We start from the raw sequence: 13,284 nt of genomic DNA, 5'->3' as shown, positions 1-13,284 counted from the left end.
ATGAGACCAAGTTCAAGTCTATGTCTGTTGTGCATTGAATGGATCATAACCTTAGGCCTCGAAGGGCCAAGATGGACTTGAGACTAAAATGTTAACTTGACGCATCAAGGTTATTAAAAGTGTGGCTTCATGTCGATGAGGGCATTGACATAATAAGTGGGGGAAAGTGTCAAGGTTCGCAAGTTACTATACTATCAAGGTTAAATTTTCCCCAAATGGTTTTGAGTGAAATTAAAGTACAATAACTTAGAATTTGGAATTTGTCGAATACCCTGTAGTCCTAGAGAGATATTGTGATGCAAATTGGGTAATTAATAAAGTTAGCTTTGCATCTTTATTTTGGATGAAGCAATTATTTCTTGAAAGTCTGCTAAACAGACGTGTATCGCTCCACGATGGAATCAGAGTCCGGGGAAAAGGCCGAGTGGCTTAGGAATTTGCTTGCAAAGATTATTTTATTGGGGAAACCTACACCCCGGTGTCATTTTTATGTGATTCACAAGTCGCCATTTATGTTGTTCAAAACCATAATTACAATGGCAAGAAAAGACATATACGAATAAGATATAAATATCTAAGACACTTACTAAATAATGGAGTACTCAAAATGGAGTACGAAAAATTTGAAAGAAACCTAGCTGATCCATTAAGCAAAAGGTTATGTAAGAAAATGCCTCTTGATTCGTCAAGGGGGATGGGCCTTAAGCCCACTGGTTGAGGAATTCATGGTGGATACCCAACTTAGTCTTCTAAGTTCAATGTGGTCAAATGAAACCATGGAAAGACTCATAGTGTACATTTTTACCTATACTTATAGCACAATGTACATGCATAAGGATGAGCTTTTTACTTTTAATGAGTTCATAGCCCAAAGTTTGGGTGGTTCTAGTGAGATGAACTTGATGAATTCACCGATGTGTGAGGTTGAGTTTTTTACTCTAAATGAATTCATATCCCAGAGTTTGGGTGGTTCTATTGAGGCGGACTTGATGAATTCACTTAATTTTAAAACTTAGAGGTTGAACTTATTAAATGATTTTAATAATTTCATAGCCTTGGTCCAAGTGGTCTATACTGAGATAGACTTGATGAAATCACCTACATAAGTGTGAAGGATTAGCCACCTTCTATGAAAAACATTAGGTCGTTTTTCTAGAATACTTACCAGTATCTCGAGGTATATTGGCTAAATTGTTTATCTATCGTAAAACTCAATTGGACCTGAGATTAGTCATGTGTCATGAGTTAACTCCTATTTAACAAGATTCATTTCACTTGTTAAAGAGAAGAATCCACAAGGTATTGGTGTTTAAGCGGTTAATTTCGTTATTGCTATTCTCACGTTTTACCTTTTCTCATGTTTACAAAATTTTACAATTCTTTTGCATTAGTGGAGGAATGTTGGTAATGCAAAATTAGAAATATTTTTTCAAAATATTTTCTGTTGTAGAATATTTTTCGATGAGGAAAATCCTCTGGCTGTTGCAAAATATTTTTTGTTGGCGAAAATCTTCTACTATTTTTTGAAGCTGACATTGTTGTTTTTCTATTTTGCACATTCTGAAAATAATATAAATAGTAGACTATTCTACTCATTTTACCCAACACAGAAAAACAAGAAAACTCAGTTCTCTCTTTTTTCTCTCGTTCTTGCTCTCTACAAATTTTGATGTTTACTAAATTACATTAGTGTGATATTCTGTTTAGGAGATTGAGTTTTAAGCGGGACCGTCTGTGACCTCTCCAATCTTTCCTGGGAATTGAACCTAGTGTGATTTACCCGAGTTTCTTCCAGTTTATTTCCCAACTTTTATGAGAAGAACAATCCTTTTGAGTTTCATTTCCTTATTCGGATGTATGAATTTGGAAGTATTATGTTAACCTTGGAGGGCGACGTCCATTTCTGATTACACCGATCAGGGCGAAATCGCTTCTAAGGTAGTGGTTCTTCCACGATATAGTGATTGCTTTATTTATTTACACTTAGTTTGGTTTGCTGTTAGTGCTATCGGTTTTGTTTGCAATAGTGTATTTGCAACAACCCATACTCAAAATCGACCTACTCCCCTAAATTTCAAGAAAAAAAACGACATATTTCTCTAATTATTTTTAAAATCGACACTTATACCTGATTTCCCCTATAAATATTCAATTTATTACATGTGGGAAAAGCAATTTAAGAATAAGGTAATCATCAATTTGATAGCTTAAACTCAAAGAACGGTAAAGGGGGTTAAATTTGGTACCTAACCTAACTAATTATTCTTGACATCATTGTTTTTTTCTTCCAAATATTAAAAATCACACAGGTTTAGCTTAGGGTGGAAAATTAATCAAGGATAATTATATTTTAATATATCAGGACAATAACATGTATTTCTTAAAATATATGATAAGACTATTCCAACTCACTTTTGATGGAAAAAATAATTATCGTTAATTAAAATTGTGGATTAAAAGTTATTATATTTAATGGGGAAGAGAATGATAACATGTTATTGGGTTTTTAAAATTATTAGGCAGAGAAGTGAAGCTGACTTGTCATCCATCCCTATCCCACATCAAAGATAATTTTTCAATTTACAATGGCGAAATAAATAAAATTTTGGATGCTTAAGTAGGGTTTTTTTGAAATTGTGAAGAAATTATAGGGATCCTTTGCTGGAAGTCTGGCACCCTCCCCTGCCCCCTTATTAAATCTATTTATATAGGTTTAGGGCTATTCATCTATTATTATTATTATTATTATTATTTAAATTTAATTTTGAAAATATTTCAAGGTATGGTAAACCCCTGTTTGATATTAAAGTTGAAGCCAAAGTGTTAGGTATAAGAATAGGAGGATTTGATTACGTGTTTGGTTTTCTCAGGAATCTTTTTAACTAATGCATACCTTTCATGGGCTTCAATGCTTTATTTGTTTCATTTATTAAATATTAGTTAAATATTAAATTTAACACACGGTTTTTTGCTAAATTAAAAAAAATGTTTTTCTCTATTTATAATCTCTCATAACTCTTAAATTAAAGAAAAATGTGTTTAAATTCACATCTTTCTTATTACTATAATAACAACGATGTCAACTGAATTGCTTTAAAAACATGAAAGGAAAGCATTATTATTAGGCAGTGAAAATGGTGAAATTTCATTATTAATACTTTTAAAAGAATCAGGAAATAGTGTTTAAATATGTTAGGTACCCGGCAATTGGATTAATGTAGTGAACAACCGCACCACACGTCAAAACAAGTTTGCATTAAAAATAAAAACGAATACTCCCACCGACGCAATGAAACAAACAAAAAGCCCCCAATTTCCCGTCTCTTTTGCCTTACCCCAAATGCATTCCTACAATCACAAAAACAAACCAATCATGAATTATTCTACCCATAAAACATATAATATTAAGATTGAGTAAAGATACTTGGATGCTTCAATATGTAGCAATCTTTTCTTTTTTTAACTTTCACACTTTCAATTTTTTTTGTTCATTTAGATGCTCAAAATCATTGCCTCCACTATTAATTTTTGGTATAATTCTATTTTAACCCTTATACTTAAAATTCTTTTTATCATTTTGATTTTTTGGATTATTTTGATTCTCAACATTTAAATTTAGTTAAATTATTTTTAAGAAAAATTATTAATATGGACATTTTTTTAAAAGTATGAATTTTAAAAAAATTATATGTAATTTTTTTAACTTTTATGAAATATACATATATAGTCTAATGTACTACATCAACACTATTAAATTTTAATAATCAAAGTTTTAACTATGAACTAAACAATATATGATCTATCTTTTCACGACTTTAGCTATGAAAGCTTGAACACGGGATTTTTTTCTCGGGTCATCATTAAGTGGTTTAAGGGAAAGAAATATACAAGTAATAAACTCTTGAATTAAATACAATTTTGGGGAATGCATAGTGCAAGTAAAAATAAGGAATTAGGGATATTTAAATAAAATTTATTGAATGAAGAAAATGCTTAGGGATACATCATTCTCATATACATTATTTTTGGGAATTCTCACATATCATCAGCTAATCCTGTGTGTGGAGTAGTTTAGTCCACCCATGAAAAGCTCCACCTTTTTCGAGCTCTTCAAAAAAAAAAAAAACAAAAGTACACTACGCTTTTGAATATTCCGCAAAATAAACACAAATTCCAATACTGCAGCATGCAAACTTCTACCTTAAAATATGTTAAATTGCATCCAATTCCGACCCTCCAATCAATAAAATCATTTTAGAATATTCAGAGGAGGAACTGAAAGATCATCCTGCTTTTCTTTATATTTTTGTTGCTACCCCACCCCCACCCCTACATTTAATCCAACTCTCATTTCCACTGCTCATTCTTGACATTTAGAAAGAAAACTAAAAGAAATGAAAATAATTTTTAGTTTTGTTATGATGAATTAATTATAACTCTGAAACCAGAAAATTCCATCTCTCCCATCCCATGTGCAATCTTCAACAACCATTTCTAAATAAGTCATGGCTTATGGTCAGGTCTTCGATTGCCTAGTTTCAAAGTGCATGGGGTCCAAAAAAATTGTGACTTTTGCCCCCCCCCCCTTCCTTGTGTTTGAGCAGTAAATGTAGGCTCTGTTTAATCAACTTTTAACACAAAGGAAAGGAAGTAGCTAATACTTACTTTTCGATCCTTTAATTCCTTTATTGGCTCTTTATATCCTAACTTCGAAAAACCCCATTCAACAAGGGAGTGTAATTTTCATCCCACATACATCACTCTTCTCCCACCCACCCAACCACTTTCCTTTCTATCCCACCATTTTCTCTTTCTTTTGCTTTCTAAAACATGGCCAAAACACTACTTAACAAACCTCTCATTACCTTCTTCTTCTTTTTCTTCTTCAGCTTCTTTATTCAAACCAAGCAAGATAACCCATGTCCGTATCCATGTTTCCCACCACCAACAGGCACCGGCGGCGGAGGCGGCGGCGGCACAGTGACACAAACACCTCCAGCTAGTTACTCACCACCCTCCCAAACAGGAGCATACCCTCCACCTACAGGGAACTTACCATATTACTATCCACCACCACCTTATGGTGGAGGTAATTCTTTATATGGTCAGCCCCCTCCTGACCCTATCTTGCCTTATTTCCCATACTACTATAGAAAACCTCCACACCAAACAGATGATCAGTCAGCAGCAGCAACAGTTGGTCCTGGAAGGTCATTACTCATCACCACTGCTACCACAAATCTTGTTGTATTTATTATTCTAGGTATTTCTAGTTTAGGGAATTTCTAGCTAGTGAAAGGAGAAAAAAGGAAGATCTTGTGTAAAAGTAATTATGATTAAGCCATGTTTAATGAGAGTAATCAGAAGAAGAAAGGTGAGTTTTGGATGTGTTTTTAGTTGCAGAAAGAAATGGTGAAGTAAAAGACAAAGGAATCAAATGGGTGGTGGAGGTGGTTCACGCACTTTGTTTAAATCTTTTGTTTGGTAATGGATGAGATGATTGTGGAGTATATGTTTAATATTTGTTTTCCTCTTTTTTTAAATTGTTTCAAATTACAATTTTGCTTACCTACTTGATTGCATCACCTACAACGGAGATTTTCTATAATAAAACGATTTTCTCAAAGCTGAAAAAAAGGCACGCCTTTCAAAGCTTGATTCCAGGTTTTCTATTTATCTGCATAAAAGTGGAAGTCACTTGGCTTCAAATCTAATCTTGGAAGCGACTATATGTTGGTAGATAAGAAGGGAGACAAATAACTTTTCAACAACAATAACAAAGCCACCATTATTGACTAGCATTCCAGCTAGCTATATTTGTTACATTAGCGCCGTTTAACTTGAGTTGTTTTGAGTCAGGAGTAGACTACTATCAACAATCTATTAATTGGCTTTGCCATTTCGCTATTTCCCTCTGGTATTCTATGTAAAACCTAACACCATCCACATTCCTGGTAAGGCGCAACACATGATTTGATAATTCCAAGATACCTGCGTTGGCTGCCCTGCCTAAAATGAAATGAACAACCATGGCTGATTGTTTCAGGAAGCCACTACTGTCAAACGACCTATACTAGAACCACTGGCATTAGCAACAATTCCAGCACTTTTCATGTTATTCTTCTTCATTCTCTCAGCTCCTACTTTTGGCATCCCACCATTCTTACGATCTTTTATGACCTTACCCTTCTCTGATGTTCCATGTTTTGGCAAATTACTGCCCTCTTTCCCTCTCTCTTTCTTCAAAAGGACGATGTTTTGTGTTAGAGATGCAGAGGAGCCGGGACTACCAGTTGGTGGAGTGGAGGATATGATGCCAGACTTAGATGATGACTCAACTCTACAAAAATTCAACTCACCAGTAGAAAAGACCTCTTTATTTGCTTGCTTGGAGAGTGGTGGTGATCTTACGGTAGCTCCTACTCCTGGACTTGCTGCTTTTGGTAGTACTTTAGCTGGTTTTATGGTAGATGATGCAGCCTGATAACAAAACAGAAGAAAGCTAGTGTTAAATCTATTGACAAATGGAACAGAGATATGAAGTATAAAGGATTCAGATTATAATAGGTCCAACAATAAGGTCTACATTTTCAACTTCCTATCAAAGCGACAGTCAGTATGAAGTACCATTTTGAAATGAAAAATTCATTCATAAACTAAACCATGTAGAATGTCATTTCAGTGTTTCCTATGCTTAGATATTAAGATCATTTAGAATATGATGCCCAAAATAAGTATCACATATTTTCCATCATACGTGGAGCAATACAAAGCTCTACCAGGATTTAGTAATTATACATAGTCCATGGTTACAAACTCCAAAAACATCAACCTTGTACTTCTTGAGTCATCAACCAACATGCATATTATTTTCCCTTCTTCAACAGCTTCCTTTGGCTAGTGTAATCCGTTTCAGATTCTCACATACAATATAAGAGCTGTCTTAAGAACAATGAAGTCTACTAAAACCAACATGAAGAAACAAGAAGAAAAAAACTTCTGCAAACAAAACAACAAATATCCAAAAGCCTATAACAAATGGGCAAAGAACAAAATATAAATATTCTTTCTTTTACTACTATTGCTTCATATAGCATTAAATAGATCGTTCCACATGCAACGTCAAAACATTATATGCGTTTTGAGAAAATTAAATACGAAATGAAGAAGAATCTGAGAGACACTAAAGCTATTATGCTAGACTATGATTATATAAACCTCCAAAGTAGATAGGCAGTCAAGAGTGCATGCTTTCTAGATGTACACTAATCACATCAAAAGACAAGAGCTACATTATAAAATCAAAGCAATAGCTTAGCTTCTTATGTACCTTGTTTCCATTGGACCCTGGTGCTGTAGCAACATGATAGAAAGAAGGCATGGGTTTTGCTTTGAAATTAAGGCTTTTCCGCAATTGCTTAATTTCTGCCTCTGTCTTCTCCTGCAATAAGACCAAAGCACTTAATTTATTTATGAATTTAGCAACCTATTATTAGTCCAGAAATGTCAGAGCAGTCCTTCACTTCAAATACTGACAAGAAAGCACATAATGGAAACCCATTTCATTTTCATTTGAAATAGTAAATAATGAGTATTGCATGCTTCCCTTACTTGCTTTCTTGCTTGAATCTGATTCATCTGAACCTCTTTGGAATGCATTTTCTCTTCTACTTTCATGGAGAACTGAAAACGTTTTATGAGAAAAAAAAAGAAAAGAATTTAAGATACTAAACTGTATCCTTAAACTAAAAATATAAAAAAGGAGGGTTTGAGATGACAGCATGTTTGCTTGCCTCTTTTCTCCTTTCAGCTCGTTCACCACTTTTGAATTGAAATGCTCCAGCACTTGACTTTACATCTGCCTTAGATGAACTGATAGTCTGCTTCAGCCTACAGAACAGAATATGCTACAATAAGGTTGAAAGTCAAATTTTTGATAACATAAAGCAGTGTCCATCATGTTGCTACAGACCTATTTGGTGTCTGGTGAGCAACAGGTTCAATCTTCTTAGATAAAGAAGGTCGAGCTTCAATTACTTTCTTCGCCATTGCTCCTTTTACGCTGTAAGAAGAATGAAATAACCTTTTGAACCACCCTTACAAATGAAACATGTATATTCTTAAAATACAAGAAATAGTAAGTACCTTTTATGCTCAGTGTTTAATTTTGCATTATCTCTTTCAGAATCCTGGACAAGAAAGACCAAGGAAATTCAGATAGAAGTATGAAGTCTAACAAGAATTCTTAACAGAGAATAAAAACTAGGTAATACAAAGGTCGCCTTTTCTCATTAACTTTCAAGTCAAAGTCCAAAATTTTCACCTCTTTGTTTGGAGATCTGTGCATTAGACGTCTAGTTGGAGTGGCAGTTCGCGATGGTAAATTTTCTGCTTTTGTTCTCCTATTGATCTCTTTTTCCTTTCTTTCTAGAACCCTTGCAGCTGCTTTTGAAGGATCAGAAGAAATATTTTTCCGGGAATGATCAGGACTTGGAGACTTCAACCTCGGTTTAGTAGCTTTTACAATAGCAGGCTTCAACTACAATTAAAAAATAAAAAGTATAAGCTACAAGGATGTAAACACAAGACAAAAAGAAATGCAGGCATCACATCAGAAAACAACGTGAGATCCAGTTTCTGGCTACTGCAGTGAATGTTACTTTTCAGAAACCAACAAGAACTAGCATAAATATAAACCCATACCTTAGGAGAATGATTTTGCCGAATCTCTAACTTAGCAGGATCAACTTCTCCAGTGGTTCCACTACAGGGAGATGGATTCCTGGACTTAAATGATTCATCAATACTAACTGCATTGTCATCATGGTTTTCCTCTATCTTTTTATCTGGCTTATCGTTGCTAATAAGTGGTGTATCGCATCCAATTTCACTTTCAGGAGACTCCTCAGGTTTAACATCTCCAGGGACCAAAACATGAGTTTCATAAGTAGATAAACCTCCAGGATATTCCAGTCCACATTCAATCAATGCACCCTCAGTATGATATTTTGAATCTTCAAGACCATTATCAAAGTGAGCACAAAGGCTACCTTCATTTGCATCACCAGACTGGTTCCCTTCATTTCCATTTCCACAACAAAAATCTTCCCTACAATCTGCATCATCCAAGCCATTCTCACCAAAATGATTGCAATGGCTATCTTTACTTAAACTATCAGATCCTTCTTCATAATGCTTGTTCTCAGCAGCATGATTTTCAACCACTTGGTATTCTCTGTAACCCTCGTTCTCCGCGGCATCATTCTCACAGGTTTGATCTTCACCTCCAGTTTGGCCCTCGGATGAACCTTGGAGAAGAAGTGCCTTCTTCCTGAAGTGAGCTTCAAAGTAAGCTTTCTTCTCTATAACTAAACCTGGTTTCGAGAATTTCTCAACCTCTTCAAGATATTTATTGTGTGAGAAAGAGGATCTCCTTTCCCAAGCTAAGGGCTCATTTTCAAATCTGCCAAATGATATAGAACCAGAATGCAAAGATTCTGTCTGCCAAGATTGAAAAGAATGTGGAGTTAGAATAAATCAAATAGATGGACAAGTTATCAGCGAATAAAGTAAATCGTACTTTATGATCCAGTTCATGGATCAGAAACTCATAAAAATGGTTAGCAAGATCAAAATTCACCAGCACTTAAATACCCATTGGTAGAGGTACTTGAGATACCGTAAGCCATTATAGCTAAAGACAATCTTCTGTAGATTTTCAACTTCTCAAAAATAATATAGTAGACATTTCTAATGACACAAAAGTTGTTCCATAGATAATTTGAAGTTTGAAAAAGAATAACTAACATATCTAATACTATAATTATAAGTTAATGTCAAAACTAATGGCTAACATACATACCATCTCCTAAGAACAATTGCATTTCTTTGTCTGAGATACATTATGTATGTTTTTGTGAATACATGACATTTTATTAAATAATATCATCAAAAATTGAGATAGGAAACAGTGATCATGATCAAACTAGAACTAATCGAGATATGGACTAGAGAAACTGAAACCTCAATAGCAAGTAAATGAACTTGAGTCATCCAAAAGGGGATATATATGTACAAACTATGAACATGAAGTAAGTTCGTTTTGCAAATGAAGTGAACCAACCACTACAAATTTTTTTCTTGTTTTAAACTTCATCAGTGAGATTATCATTTCATTAGTTAAAAACAAATCGAGATTCCACCATTTCTAAACATAAACCGGTTTCACAATATTCAGTAAGCACTACAACAATTACCCAGTTGACAAATATAATTCCATTGATGAAACACATAATAGAAATTCCAAACACCTAACCAAAAGGAAAGAAAGAGCAAGAAAATTTACCAGAAAACTAATGTTGAAAGGCTCTTGAAACTCTCCCGCCATTCGCAGCAGCTACCTCAAAATTCAAGAGTGAGGAAGCTACATCCCCAGTGTATCAAACGGATCAAGTCAATCAAATTCAAAACGAAACACATTTCTTCACAACTTCAACAGTAATACACGAATCTTAACTAAAAGTGCTTTGCGAGTAACACGACAAAAACAAAAAAAGCCAAAGCTCCAAGGTTTTTTTTTTTTGTTTTGTTTGTTTTTCTCGTTTATTTTCAGATCTTTCTAAAAAAAGGAATAAAAATTGTGAATTTGTTTGTGTATAGTAGTAAGAGTAGAAAGTTTGTGAACGTAATGAAGAGCTTAGAAAGGTTGATCCATCAATTCAATCATTATTTATTTATTTTCGTTAAAAAAAAAACCCTTTTATCATGTGGGGTTGGTTGTCCTTTTTGTCTTGTCTCATCAGATCATCACCGCACTTATAATCGGACGGCTGTGATTATGGATCAGACTTCAGAGGAGGAAGAAGATCTAGAGAAAGCTCGCATTCGGATTGGGAACGACACCGTTTTCTGGTATGGGTGGTAATGCAAGTGTTGGGTAATGTCCCACGTTTGAGCTTCATTTATCTGTTGTTGACTTTCCCAGCAGTGCTTTTACGACTTATGGTCACTATGGGGTCTCTGAAGTCCGAGAATACTTTTAACATTTTTTTCTTAAGTTACTTAAAGCTTATTTTATATTATAATTTGTAAGAGATTAATAAGATTAATCCACTGTTTATGTACAATTTTTCATGTAAAAAATAAATAAGATTTTTTTTGAAATAATAAAATCGAAATCTTTTAAGTTTAATTTCCGCTATATATTTGTTAAAAAAAATTTCATCATCATGTGGCTATTTATTCAATATTTGTTTTTTTTAAAATTAGAATCAAATCATTTTAATCCATTTAATTGTAGTATAAATATTATATAAACTTGATGAGTAAATTTTTTTTGTTGTGTCTCATTAAATGGGACAATCGAATATTTATATACATGGTTAGTGTTTATAAAATTAACTTTTTTAGTAGACTCTATGCATACAGGACATGTGTACTATTCTAGGCTGTTTACTAGACTTCGTGGCCCCACATGCAAGCTCCTTAGATATATATGAGCAGAGACAACAAGCTCCCCTTGCGAGCACCAAGTGACGTGTAAACTGAGACCGCAAGCTTCCCTTACAAACTTCCGGATCACGGGTGGGCAACCTGGACCTTATCTGATTCTCGAGTTAATGATCATAAGTACATAACAAAACCTTTTAAAAATAAGATAATATATAATTAAAAATTTTAATTAATATAAATGAGATTTATAATCATTTTAATATTCTCATTAAATCAAAGCGTTTAATCTTTATATAGAAATATATATAACATAAAAATCAATTGATATTTTAATTAAAATTATAAAATTACATATTTAATATTTAATGTGCCCTTTATTCAAATCAAATCACATCATAATAATATAAATTATTTTATAAAAAAAGAACGAAATTTTAATAATTACCTAATGAAATTGAAATTTGATTAATAAATCCAATTAATTCAATTAAAAATTTTGTCATAACAGAGATATATGGATTATTATCCTATCGGAAAATTAGAATCAATTAGATATCGTGGGTGATCTGCCTTATCGGAAAAAAAACAATTGAAAGTTTATTTTTAATCTAGTAGGGGTTGCAAACTAAACTACTAATGTAATTTGTTCTCTCTTCTGGATCTTTATATTTATTAATATTTCTTGTTTAATAAAATGATTGACTAAATTTATTTTTATTATAGATTTAATGATATTTGTTGGAGATAAATTCAATTAAGCAACAAACAAGAATGAATAAAGAAAATTAGATACAAATATTTACATGAAAAAACTCCTCTAACGAAGATAAAAAACCACGGGTAAAGAAAAACTTCACTAAAAACGACGAATAACCGAAGAAGAGTATAAGATAGAAAAAAAAATTAAAACAATCCCTCAAATCTTAAAAAATACAAAGCTCTCTGGCTAAACATAAATTTCCCCCTTAAACTCTTTTTTGTAGGTTGCTAAAAGCCTTATTTATATGCTAAAATTCGTGAGCTAATCTGATTAAAATATCCCTAGAGTAATCAAAGTTTAAGTGGGAAAAGATATTAGAGTATAATTAGGAGAAGAAACGCAATTTATGTGGGAACACGTCGCCATATCGCAACATCCCAACACTTCTTGTCATGACGTTGTCCGTCTTCATGATGTCGAGAATTGCCTCATTGCGATGTCATCTCTGCTTCACTGTTTCAAACACTATCGCGTCGTCTCGACACTCCTCATCGTGGTGTCGGGTCTGTTTTGGGCCTTCTTCGATTGCTTGTTGATTGTCTTTCTAAGTGCTTGCAAAGAGTTCGGTAAATGCGAGACATACCTCACAACATCAATTTTTCATGAAATGACATAAATTATAGTTATAATAAATTTACAAAATAAAATATAAAGAAAAGCTACTTTAGTTAGCACGATATTGAATTTATTTTTAAAAATTAGATATCCTTTATTGTATAAAAGAATAGATATGTTTTCTTATAATACTTTGAGATTTTACTAAGTGGAAAACATAAAACACTAGGAAAGAAGTAATCCAATTATGAAAGTAATGGTTTTTTTCTCTAATGAATGAATATTTAACAATAAAATATTTAAATACCATGTTAAATAGGAGTTTTATCTTTATTTTGTAAATTATTATAATTTTAATTTAGAATTTATGCCATTTTACTATATTTTTCCAAAAGTTGTTTAGCATATAGATTGTCCATTAACAAACTAAGATCTTGTTAGAAAAAATAAAAATTATCTTAAAGTAAGATAATTTATGGAGTTCTCTCTTGGAAATGACGGCGTAAAGGATCCGGTGC

At 33.1% G+C, this 13,284-nt stretch overlaps 2 protein-coding genes across 2 annotated transcripts; one reads left to right on the top strand and one right to left on the bottom strand.

Annotated features, from left to right (window-relative positions):
• The first annotated feature begins 4,692 nt into the window (after positions 1–4,692).
• On the top strand, positions 4,693–5,510 carry LOC105794437 (uncharacterized). The gene has a single exon (XM_012623609.2). It carries the CDS (start codon positions 4,831–4,833, stop codon positions 5,287–5,289), a length of 459 nt encoding a protein of 152 aa, XP_012479063.1. The 5' UTR covers positions 4,693–4,830; the 3' UTR covers positions 5,290–5,510.
• A 251-nt stretch (positions 5,511–5,761) lies between these two features.
• LOC105794436 (protein WVD2-like 7) lies at positions 5,762–10,680 on the bottom strand. The gene is made up of 9 exons (XM_012623607.2): positions 10,346–10,680; positions 8,704–9,501; positions 8,324–8,539; positions 8,146–8,189; positions 7,973–8,062; positions 7,794–7,890; positions 7,612–7,683; positions 7,331–7,441; positions 5,762–6,480 (listed from the first exon to the last, which is right to left on the bottom strand). The coding sequence occupies exons 1-9, from the start codon at positions 10,385–10,387 to the stop codon at positions 6,043–6,045; spliced, it is 1,908 nt and encodes a 635-aa protein (XP_012479061.1). The 5' UTR covers positions 10,388–10,680; the 3' UTR covers positions 5,762–6,042.
• Positions 10,681–13,284: the final 2,604 nt, after the last annotated feature.

Source organism: Gossypium raimondii, chromosome 3 (genome assembly GCF_025698545.1).
Source record: "Gossypium raimondii isolate GPD5lz chromosome 3, ASM2569854v1, whole genome shotgun sequence".
Classification (NCBI taxonomy): Eukaryota; Viridiplantae; Streptophyta; class Magnoliopsida; order Malvales; family Malvaceae; genus Gossypium; species Gossypium raimondii.
This window is presented reverse-complemented; position numbering and strand designations above follow the sequence as displayed.